General features: G+C 44.3%; 1 protein-coding gene across 1 annotated transcript; it reads right to left on the bottom strand.

Moving 5' to 3' along the window:
- Positions 1 to 14,941: 14,941 nt before the first annotated feature.
- On the bottom strand, positions 14,942 to 16,599 carry LOC138369093 (uncharacterized). The gene is made up of 2 exons (XM_069332025.1): positions 16,531 to 16,599; positions 14,942 to 16,252 (listed from the first exon to the last, which is right to left on the bottom strand). The coding sequence occupies exons 1-2, from the start codon at positions 16,597 to 16,599 to the stop codon at positions 14,942 to 14,944; spliced, it is 1,380 nt and encodes a 459-aa protein (XP_069188126.1).
- Positions 16,600 to 18,584: the final 1,985 nt, after the last annotated feature.

The following is an 18,584-nucleotide window of genomic DNA, read 5'->3' as shown; positions in this document are numbered from 1 at the left end:
GCTACCTTCTATTTTTTCCACAGCTATTTTACATCTCATTTTTTTTCTTCTAAACATTATCCATTAAACTATTGGCAATGTTTTCTCTTGACATGTCCCTTAGGGGCAGTATAAGTCTTCTTTCAGCTTCAATGCGCTGGCTAGTTATGAAGTACATCACACCTTGTGTTGTTTTTCTCTTAGTTCTATTTCTGAAGGTATTTCCTCTCGAATTCTCCGAGGTTCTGGTACTCGCCTTTAAGGAACGCAAGTTTCCCACTCCCCTCTTCTCTGCCTCTTGCCACACCTCTCATAACAGCTCCATGATCAAAGACTAGGACACAATGGTCACTTGCCTCCCCAATGACATTTCATACCAATGTTCTCAATGTCCATTTTGCTTTGTGTGAAGATTAAATCCAATATTGCAAAGTGGACTCCCTTTGGTCCCTGTGTTTCCTCCCTAGCGTGTTGTGTGTGTGTGTGTGTGTGTGTACTTACCTAGTTGTACTTACCTAGTTGTGCTTGCCGGGGGTTGAGCTCTGGCTCTTTGGTCACGCCTCTCAACTGTCAATCAACTGATGTACAGGTTCCTGAGCCTATTGGGCTCTATCATATCTACACTTGAAACTGTGTATGGAGTCAGCCTCCACCACATCACTTCCTAATGCATTCAATTTGTCTACTACTCTGACAGTGAAAAAATTATTTCTAATGTCTCTATGGACCAATATTTCTAATGTCTCTATGTCTCTATGGACCGGGAAGCCGGTCGGCCGAGCGGGAGAGCCGGTCGGCCGAGCGGACAGCACACTAGACTTGTGATCCTGTGGTCCCGGGTTCGATCCCGAGCGCCGGTGAGAAACAACGGGCAGAGTTTCTTTCACCCTATGCCCCTGTTACCTAGCAGTAAAATTGGTAGCTGGGTGTTAGTCAGCTGTCACGGGCTGCTTCCTGGGGGTGGAGGCCTGGTCGAGGACCGGGCCGCGGGGACACTAAAGTACCCCGAAATCATCTCAAGATAACCTCTCAAGATATGGCTCATTTGGGCACCCAGTTTCCACCTGTGTCCCATAGTGCGTGTGCCCCTTGTGTTAAATAGTCTGTCTTTATCTACCTTATCAATTCCTCTGAGAATCTTGTATGTGGTGATCATGTCCCCCTAACTCTTCTGTCTCCCAGGGACGTGAGGTTTAATTCCTGTAGCCTCTCCTCGTAGCTCATACCCCTCAGGTCGGGTACTAATCTAGTGGCAAACCTTTAAACCTTTTCCAGTTTAGTCTTATGCTTGACTAGATATGGACTCCATGCTGGAGCCGTATACTCGAGGATTGGTCTGACATATGTGGTAAACAAAGTTCTGAAAGATTCCTTACACAAGTTTCTAACGGCCGAGCTCTGCTCTTTCGGCCCGCTTCTCAATTGTCAATCAATCAACTGTTACTAACTACTATTTTTTTTTGATAGATAAAAGTTTTAATATTTAGATTTTTTTGATAGTTTTACATGCTGCCAGGAAGCAGCCCGTAACAGCTGTCTAACTCCCAGGTACCTATTTACTGCTAGGTAACAGGCGCATCAGGGTGAAAGAAACTCTGCCCATTTTTGTTTCTTGCCGGCGCCGGGAATCGAACTTCGGTCCACAGGATTACGTGTCCAGCGTGCTGTGTGTGTGTGTATGTGTATGTGTGTGTGTGTGTTTGTGTGTGTGTGTGTGTGAATGGGGCGAGAGCAACGTTTTAAAACAGTCTGAGGAAGGGAGAAGAGGGAGCCCTACTCTACACCTGCCATTTGGGCCGGGTGAGCGGGGGAAGATGAGTCTCAGACACTGTGGTCCAGAGGTCAGGGTAAACACCAGCCTCGATCTACCCTTTCTGGAAAGTTTACTAATTAACAACTTCTTCCCTCACAGCCATGACAACTCTCAAGCCAGGTGAGAGAGAGAGAGAGAGAGAGAGAGAGAGAGAGAGAGAGAGAGAGAGAGAGAGCAGGAGAAAGATTGATAAACAAAGAGAAAGATATTGCGCGAAAGACGAAGAAACGGACAGAGGAAGGCATTCATAGGAGCACCAAGATATAACTTTCAAGTTTAGCCAACTTTAACTACCCCCACAACTTAGGTCCCGAGGACGTAAAGAAAATTTACCGTCTCTGTCACGGAGCCTCTAAAGCCAGCCACAGAAGATGCTGGTCACTGGAAGATGCTGGTCACTGGAAGATGCTGGTCACTGGAAGATGCTGGTCACTGGGAGATGCTGGTCCCTGGGAGATGCTGGTCACTGGAAGATGCTGGTCACTGGAAGATGCTGGTCACTGGGAGATGCTGGTCCCTGGGAGATGCTGGTCACTGGGAGATGCTGGTCACTGGAAGATGCTGGTCACTGGGAGATGCTGGTCCCTGGGAGATGCTGGTCCCTGGGAGATGCTGGTCACTGGGAGATGCTGGTCACTGGGAGATGCTGGTCACTGGGAGATGCTGGTCACTGGAAGATGCTGGTCACTGGAAGATGATGGTCACAAGAAAGGCTGGTTACCTTTACTTTACCTAACTTGACCTTACCTAACCTTACCTCGTCTTACCCAACCTTACCTAGCCATAACTAACCTTACCTCGTCTTACCTAACCTAACCCAAGGATTGTAAATACGCTTGACGCAGGCATTGGGATGCTGCGCTGCCTAGATGATAAGTCTCTACAACCTGTCACCATTAAGGAATATTATCACACATGTGGCTGGTCTCCACACCATTAAACACCTGCACCACACATGTGGCTGGTCTCCACACCATTAAACACCTGCACCACACATGTGGCTGGTCTCCACACCATTAAACACCTGCACCACACACGTGACTGGTCTCCCCCTTCGTGTAGTTATGCTTTGATTAAATCAGTGCTACAACAGCTGGTAGGGGGGAGAGAGTACTATGTACTGGGCACAGGTGGGCGGCCTGGTGACCTGAGGGGGTAGGTGTGGAGTGTCGAGGGGGGGGAGGGAGGATCAAGGGGTGGTCAGCAGGGGGGAGTGGTGGCAGGGGGGTGGCAAGTGTGTGGAGGACCACCTGGAGTACAAAAACAAACACCCCTCACCACACACAAACACCCCTCACCACACACAAACACCCCTCACCACACACAAACACCCCTCACCACACACACACACCCCTCACCACACACAAACACCCCTCACCACACACAAACACCCCTCACCACACACAAACACCCCTCACCACACACACACACCCCTCACCACACACAAACACCCCTCACCACACACAAACACCCCTCACCACACCAAACACCCCTCACCACACACAAACACCCCTCACCACACACAAACACCCCTCACCACACACAAACACCCCACACCACACACAAACACCCCTCACCACACACACACACCCCTCACCACACACACACACCCCTCACCACACACAAACACCCCTCACCACACACACACACCCCTCACCACACACAAACACCCCTCACCACACACAAACACCCCTCACCACACACACACCCCTCACCACACACAAACACCCCTCACCACACACAAACACCCCTCACCACACACACACACCCCTCACCACACACAAACACCCCTCACCACACACACACACCCCTCACCACACACAAACACCCCTCACCACACACAAACACCCCTCACCACACACAAACACCCCTCACCACACACAAACACCCCTCACCACACACAAACACCCCACACCACACACAAACACCCCTCACCACACACAAACACCCCTCACCACACACAAACACCCCTCACCACACACACAAACACCTCACCACACACAAACACCCCTCACCACACACAAACACCCCTCACCACACACAAACACCCCTCACCACACACAAACACCCCTCACCACACACAAACACCCCTCACCACACACAAACACCCCTCACCACACACACACACCCCTCACCACACATAAACACCCCTCACCACACACAAACACCCCTCACCACACACAAACACCCCTCACCACACACAAACACCCCTCACCACACACAAACACCCCTCACCACACCAAACACCCCTCACCACACACACACACCCCTCACCACACACAAACACCCCTCACCACACACACACCCCTCACCACACACATACACCCTTCCCCCTTACACACACACCCCCATTCACTTAACACTGTCATATGTGACGTAATAGAAGAGAGTACTGCGGTTCAGCAGCTGACACTCTTACCTCGCTGCTGTTGCTGCTGCTGCTGCTGTTGCTGCTGCTGCTGCTGTTGCTGCTGCTGCTGCCGTTGCTGCTGAAGTGTGGCGTGTAGAGCGACTACGCTGCTCGCCTAAGAGTGCCTTGTTAGTAAGAGTTAGCTAATGCCTAATACTTCCTGTTCAATTGTTAAGCGAATAATATTTCCTGTACAAGTACTCTACAAGTGCCTGGTGTTTCCTGTACGAGTGCTGAGTAAGAGCCTAGTACTCCATGTATAAGTGGTGAATAAGTGCCTAGTGAGAGTGTGTATTTATCACAAGATCGATCAAATGAATGAATGAATTGGTGCGTAAATACAGGAACGAATTGGTGAGTAAATCATATGAATGAATGATTATGTCTGTGAATGAATGACTAAATACACGATTGAACGGGTGAGTAAACCCGTGAATAAACACATGAATGGGTAAACACATGAAAAAATTGGTGGGTAAATCCATGAATGAATGAGAAGCTGAACCTGTAGTCGAATGACTGGACGATTCAATGAATGTCTAGATAAGTTAATGAATGAAATTGTGAGTGAACAAAGAAATCACGAGAGAACAAATGAACAGAATGAACAGATTTAATAACAAATAACAAATGAACAAACAAATAAGGAAAAACAAAATAAAGCAAGGAATCACAGCGGAAAATTCCTACCTATGAAAGTTCCTTGATTAGCGTTACAAAATAACTACATAAAGTTACACCAAAAAAAGTCACAATTTATCTCGAATGCAAGTTACAAAATAATGAATTGCGTAACATTACATGAAGGGGAAAGAGACTTGAACTCTTGAAATCTCGGTCAAGAAAGACTCGTGGCGAATATTTATTTCCTGATCTAGAAAGTGATCAAGCTGACTGACTGGCTCTTGTGTTTAATGCAGAGGATTGTGATGATTATTAAAACAGCGTTCGGGCTCCCGTCTGATCTGTAAAACAAGCTGAAAACTAGTTTTTCTGGCTCGTAAATGATCACAGACAAGAAGATTTAATGAAACTCGAATAGGGCTCAGATTTTAGCTGGAGGGTTCAGATTTTAGCTGGAGGGTTCAGATTTTAGCTGGAAGGTTCAGATTTTAGCTGGAGGGCTCAGATTTTAGCTGGAGGGCTCAGATTTTAGCTGGAAGGTTCAGATTTTAGCTGGAAGGTTCAGATTTTAGCTGGAGGGTTCAGATTTTAGCTGGAGGGTTCAGATTTTAGCTGGAGGGTTCAGATTTTAGCTGGAGGGTTCAGATTTTAGCTGGAGGGTTCAGATTTTAGCTGGAGGGTTCAGATTTTAGCTGGAAGGTTCAGATTTTAGCTGGAAGGTTCAGATTTTAGCTGGAAGGTTCAGATTTTAGCTGGAAGGTTCAGATTTTAGCTGGAAGGTTCAGATTTTAGCTGGAAGGTTCAGATTTTAGCTGGAAGGTTCAGATTTTAGCTGGAGGGTTCAGATTTTAGCTAAAGGGTTCAGATTTTAGCTGGAAGGTTCAGATTTTAGCTGGAAGGTTCAGATTTTAGCTGGAAGGTTCAGATTTTAGCTGGAAGGTTCAGATTTTAGCTGGAGGGTTCAGATTTTAGCTGGAAGGTTCAGATTGTAGCTGGAGGGTTCAGATTTTAGCTGGAAGGTTCAGATTTTAGCTGGAAGGTTCAGATTTTAGCTGGAAGGTTCAGATTTTAGCTGGAAGGTTCAGATTTTAGCTGGAAGGTTCAGATTTTAGCTGGAAGGTTCAGATTTTAGCTGGAAGGTTCAGATTTTAGCTGGAGGGTTCAGATTTTAGCTGGAAGGTTCAGATTTTAGCTGGAAGGTTCAGATTTTAGCTGGAAGGTTTAGATTTTAGCTGGAAGGTTCAGATTTTAGCTGGAGGGTTCAGATTTTAGCTGGAAGGTTCAGATTTTAGCTGGAGGGTTCAGATTTTAGCTGGAAGGTTCAGATTTTAGCTGGAAGGTTCAGATTTTAGCTGGAGGGTTCAGATTTTAGCTGGAAGGTTCAGATTTTAGCTGGAAGGTTCAGATTTTAGCTGGAGGGATCAGATTTTAACTGGATAATTTAGTATTTAACTCAGTGATTGATTATTTAACTAAAGGTATTACAAAAGAGAAGTTTGCGTCCACAGAGGCTTGATCTCACTCCTCACGGAGCCCAACCATGCAACATGGCTCTTGTTTCAACCAGATTTAGCTTGTTTGCCAGTAAACTATGTCTTTGTTGGGTTTGGCGCGAACTCTGCATATTGGTGAAACAAAAACGCAATATCCTTCAATGGGCCAACGTCTCAGTGAACAAATCCCCTGTTTTTGCAGTTTTTCTGTTAGTTCTTGAACCCATTTTTTGCAATATCGTCTCATAGGGATGACTTGGTAGACCTCATCACAGTGATGGTTCTGTAGAGCTCATCACAGTGATGACTCTGTAGCCGTCAACACAACTAGACGAAGTTTGTGCATAAATTTGCCAAGAGAATGTACCGGTTAATGAGTCAAGTGTGGCCAGAGTGTATTAATGAGGCAACTGTAAGAAAAGTGAGTTAATGAGGCAAGTGTGACCAGAGTTAATGATGTAAGTGTGTGTTGTGTCCATCAGGACTCCTTTGGCTCTATGTGTCTGCTGCCATGCTTGTACTCACCAAGCTGTACTCGCCAAGCTGTACTCACCAAGCTGTACTCACCAAGCTGTACTTAACCATGCTGTATTCACAAGCTGTACCATTCATTTACGGGTTTACTCACCCGTTCAATCGTGTATTTACTCATTCATTCACAGACTTAATCATTCATTCATATGATTTACTCACCAAGCTGTACTTAACAAACTGTACTCACCAAGCTGTACTCACCAAGCTGTATTCACCAAGCTGTACTCACCAAGCAAAACAAACTCAGCTGTACTGACATAAATGAGTGAAGGGATAAAGCTTTTTACTCGCAAGATTCAAATGAGTGCTCTCCTAGATCTACTCACCTAGATGTATTGTACTTGAGAACTTCATCCAATCCGTTCCACTCATTTCCAATCGTTCCATAGCATCATTCAGAGCCGCGGGGGGGGGGGGGGGGGTAGTCTGCTATCAACACGACTAGATTGATGAAGTTCCTCCAGTCTTCTATGTTTTTCGTCTTCTATATCTACGTAGTAAGTTCCCTTAGAATCTTGTATGTCGTTATCATGTCCACCTTATTCCTTCCTCCCTCCAGTGTAGTGAAGTCTAGTTCCCTCAGTCTTTCCTTATAGCTCAGACCCCTTCGCTCATGAATGAGGCTTGTAGATAATTGGATAATTCTAGTTTTGTACGTATTTCTTTAGGAATAAATGCTGAGTTACATGCCAAGGTTGCATATTCCAGAATGGGTCTCAGACTATTCATATATAGCGCGCGTGCGTGTGCGTGTGCGTGTGCGTGTGTGTGTGTGTGTGTGTGTGTGTGTGTGTGTGTGTGTGTGTGTGTGTGTGCGTGCACGCGCGTGCCTCGGGATAGTTGTGGTGTGTGTCACACAGCCGGCAGCTCTTCCAAGATGCTCCGACAGTGTTGTGTTGCCCCACACCAGCCGACCTTGTAGGACTAGTCTGGTCCCACTCGTTACCACAGCCATGCTCGCTAATTTTATATATATATATATATATATATATATATATATATATATATATATATATATATATATATATATATATATATGTTGTACCTAGTAGCCAGAACACAGTACTCGGCCTACTATGCAAGGTCCGAATTGCCTAATAATCTAAGTTTTCTTGAATTTATATCTTTTTCTATTTTTTTTCTTATGAAATGATAAAGCTATCCGTTTCATTATGTATGAGGTCAATTTCTTTAATCTGAGTTCAAACTAACGTAGATATATGACCTAACCTACCTAACCTAACCTAACATATCTTAACCTAGATCTTGAGAGATCTTGAGATGATTTCGGGGCTTTTTAGTGTTCCCGCGGCCCGGTCCTCGACCAGGCCTCCACCCCCAGGAAGCAGCCCGTGACAGCTGACTAACACCCAGGTACCTATTTTACTGCTAGGTAACAGGGGCATTGGGTGAAAGAAACTCTGCCCATTGTTTCTTGCCGGCGCCTGGGATCGAACCCAGGACCACAGGATCACAAGTCCAGCGTGCTGTTCGCTCGGCTCCCTTATACTTAGCCTAGCCTAAACTAATATAACCAAGTCAATAATTTATGTTCCTAATAAAATATAATAATAATAATTCAAATAAACCAATTGGAAACAATTTATGGAAAATAAAGAAAATAACTCGGCCTATTAGGCAAATCGGGCCTTGCATAGTAGGCCGAGAAGTGCCTTCTCGGCCTACAAAATGGAAATGTTCGTTTGTTCATAATCGCTAATCTCCGAAAATTCTTCACCGATTGCTTTGAAATTTTCACAAAATGTTCCATTCGCATCCGAGCGGGTTTTTATATACCTACTATATAATATTTACCGTCTGTGACGGTAAAAAACATGTTTTTTTTCTGAAAAACTGTGTTTTTCATACACACATGAAAAACTGCGTTTTTCATGTGTTTTTGTGTTTAACCGGGCCCACGAGTACATCAGTTATTGCATAATAGTCCAATAATATAAGTCCACTGGTGAGGTATTAATGGAAGTGGGATTCGAACAGTGGAAGACAGCGAAGCACTGTTCAAGAACAGTTCAAATGTGATCAGTTGTGAGTCTCGGGTGGAGTGTTTTTCCTTTGTAAACACTGAGTTTGGTGGTCGGATTAACACTCATTCGACCATTGTTTATGAGGACTGGCTGGAGAGAGCTGGAACAAAAACAACGTTTAAATCGTCCAACGCTGACAAGGATTTGAACTTAAAACGTTTTCCTATGAAAGCTGATGTGTTGCCATTTCACTAAGTTTGGCCTTTGCAAGACAAGAAGGTGCTATCACTACGCTGACTCTGGCCTCTACAACACTGAACTACCACTACACTAACTCTAGCCTCTACAACACTGAACTACCACTACACTAACTCTGGCCTCTATAGCAGTGTGTTACCGCTACGATAACTCTGGCCTCTAAGTTAGAATTCATGATACTTGCAGGTTAAAGGGATCAGCAGTCAGGGTCAAGTTTCTCACGAGATCCATGACACGATTTTTAATCATTATTTGATTACGGAGAAGACGAGAAATGCTTTCCTTCTCTTTATTATCATCTCCTCGAGTGTGTATTTTTTGCCGAACATTAGAGCCACGCATGTGTGGGCACAAGTAAACCCAACCGTGACATCAGGATGGTCAAGAAAAAGAGGAGGAGGGCCCGGGGAATTCTATTTAATACAATATGATCCTTTTAAGAGGGTTTGAAGCACGTCCTGCAGTGAGAGGCTGTAGCATGATAAGGGATAATTCAGGGCGCGGGAATGAAGGTTTGAAACATAAATAACACAAGCCACTACCTCCGCAAGCTATATTAGATCTCTGATCTAGGTGAGTACACATCTATCAATAAGAGAGAACGTATCTGTTTGTCGGAGGCTGGAGGCCAGATGCTTGTGGGCTCCTACTCCAGCCTCCCGGGAGGATGGAGTTACTTACGGCATACTGCGTATGCTTCTGGGGAGCTTCCAAAGTCTTGGACCTATTTATTCCCATTCCTAAACCTAACCAGCAGAATGCTTTTCGCCCAATCTCCCTCACTAGTTGTACCTTTAAGTGTCTTGAGAGGATGGTTCTAAACCGTCTCCTGTATAGAATTAGTAACTTGTTGTCTCCCCAGATATATTGCTTCGTGCATGGAAAGAGCTACCCATGTACAGTGATGTACATCACTGTACATGGGTAGTGTGGAACGCGGGTACTGTGGGGGAACAGGGTGAGAGCGCCTTCCTTACCCGCTATACTGAAAGGTCATATTCCAATTTCCTAGATCTTAAGTCAGCCTTTGACATTGCCATTATGAGCGAACTTGATAAAATGAATGTTGGAGGATAGTTACTACGGTGGATAAGAGGCTATCTATCCAAGTCATCTGTACTGTTCCAAGGGCATAGGAGTGTAACGAGAGATTTTGAACTTGGCACTCCACAGGGAGGTGTACTCAGTCCTACTCTGTTCAATATTCTGCTTTAATCAATGCATCTCTGTTCTGCTTTAATCTCTGTTCTGCTTTAATCAATGCACTCCTAAACTCAGTAACTAGGAGGCCCAGCGAACACATCATTAGTTATGCGGATGATATACTGATGCATATCAATGGGTATACCAATACCCAAAATATTCTGAACTCTGTATGGAATACGTGTCAGGAATTAGGCTTAGTCATCTAAGTAGAGAAAACAAAGATCCTGAACCGACGCAAACCCAGACGGAGTGGAGCTGTTCGCAAGATGCAGTTGCATGATGGCTCTCTGCTCGACTATGTAACCGGATACAAATACCTTGGTCTTGAGGTTCCACTGTACCGCAATGTTGTAGCCAGACTGGGTCGCCAATGTAGAGAGAGGCTCCGTGCTCTCAAGGCTGTGGCAGGCTACCATCCAAGCTATGGTGCAAATGTGAGAATTGTGAAAATGATGCATCTCTCATATATTAGATCTCTGATCGAGTATGCTGCACCCATGCTTGCTCTAGTGCCTGAGAGAATGCTTGGAGGGCTGGAAAAGATGCAAAACGAAGCCATGAGGATATATTTTCGGATGCCCCCGTACAACTAAATGAAAAAAACACGAGGAAGGAATTGAATATTCCATGTGTAAGAGATCGCATCACTGAAATTAATGCTTTAATTGGTATCAAGATGCTTAGGCTAACCCACCCTAACCCCAGCACTGAAGCCCTCCAAGCTTTCTTCCTTGAAAGTCAGCATCCCTCCAGATGGATTACCAAAACCGCCACTGAGCTCAGAATGTATAATAATCATCACCTCTACGAAGAGAGACAACAACAACACTTTCCTGCCCCATGGGAGCTGACCCCTTTCCAAATTACTGCCCCCCCTTTCCCACCCAAGAAGCTGATTAAAGAACAAGCCTTGCTTCGACAAGAAGCAAAGTACAATGCTTTAAGCCAAATTGATTCTTTGGTCAGAGAGCGCTCCCTTTCCCAAATTATTTACACTGAAGGCTTCATGCACCAGTTCTATGGTGTTTCTAGAAGTGCAGTTGTTATGACAGTGAGAGATTGTTCCTTCTACTATGAGTGTGGAGCGCGTATAAATAACTGGGCCTCCATTCATCAAACTGAATTGGTTATCATAATCCTTGCACTCGAGCGCGTATATGAATCCAAAGATGACACGTTAACTGTGACTCCTTGTTATCCTAGACTGTACTCAGCTCCCCAAGGCATAACTGTGGGGTGCTTGTGTCTGAAGCTAGACACAAATATGGTGAAATAATCAATGATGGAGTCAGAGTTTGTCTCTTGTGGAATCCTTCCCCATATTGGTCTCCGAATGAATGATAGAACTGATGAGATAGCCAAAACCTTTGCTCGTAAGGAGATAATTGATTACCATATCGGACTGTCTTTGAGCAGCCTGAGGGCAGCAATATTCCTGGAACATTAACAAAATCTCGTACTCTTGAGGCAAGGTGAAATTCACACCAGTTCCTCCATCTATCATCATTCTATTATGCAGGAAGAACCGCACGTCTATGTGTCATCCAATAAGGTTAGCAGACTTCTAGATGTTACCATTGCTAGGCTTAGGCTCGGTACCTCTGGGAGTTTGCAACATCTGCTAATGTAGATTTTACTAAATCTAAACTCTGTCAGCAGAACTATTCGCCATTATATAATAGAATGTGAAAAATCGCGAAATTCAGAGACAACACCATAAATGGAGTCAAAGAAATGTGTAAGTACTTCTTTCATAATGCTGTAATGCCAGGAATTTTAGCGAAGTATCCAAAATTTGCATACTGTAGGTGCAGCCTGCACATGACTGTAAAGCTGCCGCCCAGTTGGGTGGGTGTGGAGCAAGATTAGTAACTGTGTGACTCACCATAGATGTAAACTTCCTTGTATAGTGACTGTTGTGAGCCTCTTGTTGAATCACTTGTGATATAAAAAGATTATTGATATGTATATGTATTTGTGTAAATGATTACATATATATGTACATGCGTATGTAATATTAACAATTGTGTAACTAGCTTCAAAAGATTGTTACTCGCTTAGCTAAACGAACTCTGGGGTTCAGTTCCTGAACAGATTATGTGCCTCTGTAACCCTTTCCACCACCGCCCACGGGATGGGTATGGGGAGCATAATAAAGAAAGAAATTTAAATCACACGCAACACAAACAGAACGTTGTTACAACGTTGCACTAAAGCTGTAATAGTAAAAATAACGATGTGGTTATGTGGTGTGTTTGCTGGATGTATATATATATATATATATATATATATATATATATATATATATATATATATATATATATAATATATATATATATATATATATATATATATATATATATATATATATATATATATATATATATATAAATATATATATATTTTTTTTTGCATATTTTGAGAGGGAGAGAGGGAGAAAAGGAGGGACGGAGGAAGAGAGAAGGAGGGAAGGAGAGAGAAAGGGAGGGAAGGAGAGAGAAAGGGAGGGAAGGAGAGAGAAAGGGAGGGAAGGAATCAGGGAGAGAGACGGAGATACCCGGACACCTATTTTCTAGTACGGAAATAGTGGAAAGTGTCGACGTACCTGTCCGTCCTGGACAGGGAGGCTCCCAGGAGGGAGAAGAGGTTAGACAGGAGGAGGGGAAGAGGCGATATTATTAATTTTTAAGCTCGATATTGTGGCATAATATATTTATCTCAACTGGTACAATAATTTATTATCTGCTTCAACACGGAGAGAGAGAGAGAGAGAGAGAGAGAGAGAGAGAGAGAGAGAGAGAGAGAGAGAGAGAGAGAGAGAGAGAGAGAGAGAGAGAGAGAGAGAGAGAGACAGAGACAGAGACAGAGACAGAGAGAGAGAGAGAGAGAGAGGAGAGAAAAAAAAATACAATAAACGAAAATAAGTTACATATATATGTATACACATAATAATCCTTACCATGTAATTTCGAGAAATGACACAAGTCTGAAAAAAACTTATTAATTTATTTAATTGTCGGAGAGCAGGAGTCGCAGCCTTTCACTTTGTTACCTGGCTTCGTATCCCACTTACTCAAGCCAGCAGCCACGGCACCGCCACACACCATCACCATACTGGCTTGGTAGAACATGTGTGTGTCAGAAAGATGGCTTGGCACACACACACACACACACACACACACACACACACACACACACACACACACACACACACACACACACACATTTATATTGCCAATAGTCTTTTAGTCTAGGAGGCAAGCTGTGGACCACTACCTATAAGTGGGTGATCCGGTGCGCCACCCTGTAATCCCGGCTGGTGGGTGACAGCAAGTCACAGTATTGAATGAGAATGCAGAGTTAAACACGTTCCAGAAAATGGAATACACAATTAACGAGTCACCACCGAGTATATTTCCCATTTGGATTGTTTCAGCCGTGGTGACTTGTCATCAGTTATGACCCAGATGACCTCAGCGTGACCTGTATTAGTATGACCCCAGTGTGACAGGTATGACCTAGATGACCCCAAGTGTGAAGTGTATTAATGTGACACAAATGACCCGAGTGTGACCCGTGTTAGTGTGGCCCAGGTGACCCCTAGTGTGACCTATATTTGTGGGAAACTCCATCCAGTCTCTAAGTTGCAGACTACGATTGGGGTCACAGTTAGAACCATCTCAATAATTAGCCGAGCTTCAACGTATTTCAATGAAGCGAAGGAATGCAATTTTTAAGAATTATATAATTGGATGTGTGTGTGTGTACTCACCTAATTGTGTGTGTGTGTGTGTGTGTGTGTGTGTGTGTGTGTGTGTGTGTGTGTGTGTGTGTGTGTGTGTGTGTGTTTGTGTATACTCACTTAGTTGTACTCACCTAGTTGTGCTTGCGGGGGTTGAGCTCTGGCTCTTTGGTCCCGCCTCTTAACCGTCAATCAACTGATGTACAGATTCCCGAGCCTACTGGGCTCTATCACTTCTACATATGAAACTGTGTATGGAGTAAGCCTCCACCACATCACTGCCTAATGCATTCCATCTGTTAACTACTCTGACTCTGAAAAAGTTATTTCTAATGTCTCTGTGGCTCAGTTGGGCACTCAGCTTCCACCTGTGTCCCCTAGTGCGTGCACCACCTGTGTTAAATTATCCAGCCTTGTCTGGATTAGATGGATGGATTACTGTGTGTGTGTGTGTGTGTGTGTGTGTGTGTGTGTGTGTGTGTGTGTGTGTGTGTGTGTGTGTGTGTGTGTGTGTGTGTGTGTGTGTTTGTGTATTCACCTAATATTCACCTAGTTGTGCTTGCGGGGGTTGAGCTCTGCTCTTTCGGCCAGCCTCTCAACTGTCAATCAATCAACTATTACTAAGTACTAACTCCCCCCCCCCACACACAGAGGAAGCAGCCCGTAACAGCTGTCTACTGTTAGGCAACAGGGGACATCTGGGTGAAAGAAACTCTGCCCATTTGTTTTCCGACATCGCCGGAGATCGAACCCGGACCCTAGGATTACGAGTCCCAAGCGCTGTCCACTCAGCCACAGGCCCCCTTAGATTTGTGACAGTAGTTTGTGACACTTTACTGGCGCAGAACTCTTGTAGTGTGTGTGTTCTCACCTGTATGTCAGTATGTCACACTGATGTCAGTATGTCACACTGGTGTCAGTATGAGTCACACTGGTGTCAGTATAAGTCACACTGGTGTCAGTATAAGTCACACTGGTGTCAGTATAAGTCACACTGGTGTCAGTATAAGTCACACTGGTGTCAGTATAAGTCACACTGGTGTCAGTATAAGTCACACTGGTGTCAGTATGAGTCATACTGGTGTCAGTATCAGTCACACTGGTGTCAGTATGAGTCACACTGGAGTCAGTATAAGTCATACTGGTGTCAGTATGAGTCATACTGGTGTCAGTATGAGTCATACTGGTGTCAGTATAAGTCACACTGGTGTCAGTATAAGTCACACTGGTGTCAGTATAAGTCACACTGGTGTCAGTATAAGTCACACTGGTGTCAGTATGAGTCACAATGGTGTCAGAATAAGTCACACTGGTGTCAGTATGAGTCATACTGGTATCAGTATGAGCCACACTGGTGTCAGTATAAGTCATACTGGTGTCAGTATGAGTCATACTGGTGTCAGTATGAGTCATACTGGTGTCAGTATAAGTCACACTGGTGTCAGTATAAGTCACACTGGTGTCAGTATAAGTCACACTGGTGTCAGTATAAGTCACACTGGTGTCAGTATGAGTCACAATGGTGTCAGAATAAGTCACACTGGTGTCAGTATGAGTCATACTGGTATCAGTATGAGTCATACTGGTGTCAGTATCAGTCACACTGGTGTCAGTATGAGTCACACTGGAGTCAGTATAAGTCATACTGGTGTCAGTATGAGTCATACTGGTGTCAGTATGAGTCATACTGGTGTCAGTATAAGTCACACTGGTGTCAGTATAAGTCACACTGGTGTCAGTATAAGTCACACTGGTGTCAGTATAAGTCACACTGGTGTCAGTATGAGTCACAATGGTGTCAGAATAAGTCACACTGGTGTCAGTATGAGTCATACTGGTATCAGTATGAGCCACACTGGTGTCAGTATAAGTCACACTGGTGTCAGTATGAGTCATACTGGTGTCAGTATGAGTCATACTGGTGTCAGTATAAGTCACACTGGTGTCAGTATAAGTCACACTGGTGTCAGTATGAGTCACAATGGTGTCAGTATGAGTCACACTGGTGTCAGTATAAGTCACACTGGTGTCAGTATAAGTCACACTGGTGTCAGTATAAGTCACACTGGTGTCAGTATAAGTCACACTGGTGTCAACGTGCCTCACCTTAAGACTGAGTGAAAGGTTCCAGTGCTCCGTTGCTTCAATAAGAAATGCAGGATCGTCTGTTGATTTATGCAAGATTGCAAGCTTGATAAAACGACTGTACTGCAGATCAAATATTTACGTATGGAGGGTGAGTAAGAAGAAGAAGAATGCATAAATTAGTAAATCAAATTAGTAAAATGCGACAATTAGTAAATTAAACATATATATTACATTCCCTCCTTATGTATGATCTAAAAGAATTTTAAAAGGTTTTATTCACATATACTTAAACAAAAATTGGAGAATTCAGTACTTGGTAGTTTCATAGTGACCTTTAAGCTGCAATCACCATCTTCTATAAAGAGCCCGAAAGAGTTCACAACTAGTTAATGACTTACCAATCTGTGTCTTAAACTTCCCAAGGCACTGCAACTGGTGGCATCGTGACCTCTGACCTCCTGCGCCATCTTAAAACAGTGCGCGTCGGTAGAATATTTTCTACGAGGCCACCCACGAGAGATCGCCGAGGTCGTAAGAATGTTGTCTGGTGTATATATTTAATATTCTCTCCACTCTATACGGAGCAAAACTTTAAACGTATGTATGTATTGATATATATCTAGTGTATACATATGTATATATACATATGCATACATATACTGTATATGCATATACTTTATGTAATATTATAACATACAGTACAGTATATAATGTTTACAATAGGGCTGCCTGGAGCCCTAGTGGGGGTAGTCTCCTGCACTAAACTTCATTTATTCACACACAGGATGGACAGAACTGTGTACTGGAGCAGAACCTGTGACACTCTACTGGAGCAGAACCTGTGACACTCTACTGGAGCAGAACCTGTGACACTCTACTGGAGCAGAACCTGTGACACTCTACTGGAGCAGAACCTGTGGCACTCTACTGGAGCAGAACTTGTGACACTCTACTGGAGTAGAACTTGTGACACTCTACTGGAGCAGAACCTGTGACACTCTACTGGAGCAGAACCTGTGACACTACTGGAGCAAGTGCATTATGGAAGGTGAACTAACAATTTTACTGGAATAGTCGAGACGAAATGTTAGTGTTAAGGTGGGCGAGTCTCTCAGTAAGGAGTAACACCCTGGAGGACCAGGAAGGAGTAACTCAGTGAGTCTGAGGAGACCAGGCGGGTTAAAACACCATTGTCTTAAGCTTCAAGCGTCTTTCACAAGCTGTCTTGTCTCTGACGTTAGACACGTGTCGAGTCCATTCAATGGCCGGCTCGTTCTCTTGATTCGCCACCCCGTAAAAAATAATCAAGCCACTGTTTTGCTTAACAAGAGGCGCACAAACCCCTTTTAAACCACGAACGAAACCTATCGAGGTCGAAGCATCGAAAAAGTCAGTATTACGGTACATTAATTTTTTACTAACGCGTCGCATTTTGAACGAAGATTTCGAGGTTCTATTGACGTTTTGTGGCTCTTTCACAGAGACAAAAATATAATTAAAACTTCCGGCGAGTTGCGACGGCGGCCTCTGAGGACGCGGGAGATACGACACGACAGCCGGTAAAAGAGATAACGTAAATAATTGAATCGGTGTACACTGAGGCGTGGTGGCATGGGGGATTCCTTCCCGTCCCTACTCCTCAACCACACCTGGTCGATTCTCCGCGAGATGCTACGTGACTGGGACACGTAGTTGGTGTTGTGGGCTGATTACTTCACTCTGACATGGAGTCCGCGCGGGAAACTGTCCAGCACACCTGCTAGAAAGTACCTTATTTGTCGTCTCATTTTGACAGCCAGTTACATCTACAGACTATTTGGTTATATTTTTGCAAACATGCCCACACACACACAAGGGGGGCTGGTGGCTGAGTGAAGGGGGGGCTAGTGGCTGAGTGAAGGGGGGGCTGGTGGCTGAGTGGACAACGCTCTATACTCGTCGACCTACGGACAGGGGTTCGATCCCCGGCGCCGGCGGAAAAACAAATGGGCAGAGTTTCCTTCACCTTGATGCTCCTGTTACCTAGCAGTAAATAGGTACCTGGGAGTTAGACAGCTGCTAACACACACACCCAGGCTGCTTCCTGTGTGTGTGTGTTTGTGTTTGTGAAAAAAAATGTTAGTAGTTAGTAACAGTTAGTAGATTGACAGTTGAGAGGCGGGCCGAAAGAGAAGAGCTCAACCCCCGCAAGCACAACTGGATGAATACAACTAGGTGAGTACAACTAGGTGAGTACAACTAGGCGAGTACACACACACCTTTATAAATATTCAAATTAAGGTAATTGTAGATGCGTGCGTGCGTTCATGCGTACTGCGTGCGTGCGTTCATGCGTACTGTGTGCGTGCGTGTTTGTATATGTGAGTGTATTTACTATTTGTATTTACTATTGATATCTGCAGAATCGAGCTATTAGCTCTTGGACCCCACCTTTCTAAGCAATTTATTTTTC

Source organism: Procambarus clarkii, chromosome 27 (genome assembly GCF_040958095.1).
Source record: "Procambarus clarkii isolate CNS0578487 chromosome 27, FALCON_Pclarkii_2.0, whole genome shotgun sequence".
NCBI lineage: Eukaryota > Metazoa > Arthropoda > Malacostraca > Decapoda > Cambaridae > Procambarus > Procambarus clarkii.
This window is presented reverse-complemented; position numbering and strand designations above follow the sequence as displayed.

Bases quoted from the DNA above. Each gene is read 5' to 3' on its own strand.
- LOC138369093 (XM_069332025.1), bottom strand. From the start codon at position 16,599: ATGGCGCAGGAGGTCAGAGGTCACGATGCCACCAGTTGCAGTGCCTTG. The intron at 16,253-16,530 runs GTAAGTCATTAA...TTTGATCTGCAG, and splicing joins GAAGTTTAAGACACAGATTG to TACAGTCGTTTTATCAAGCT.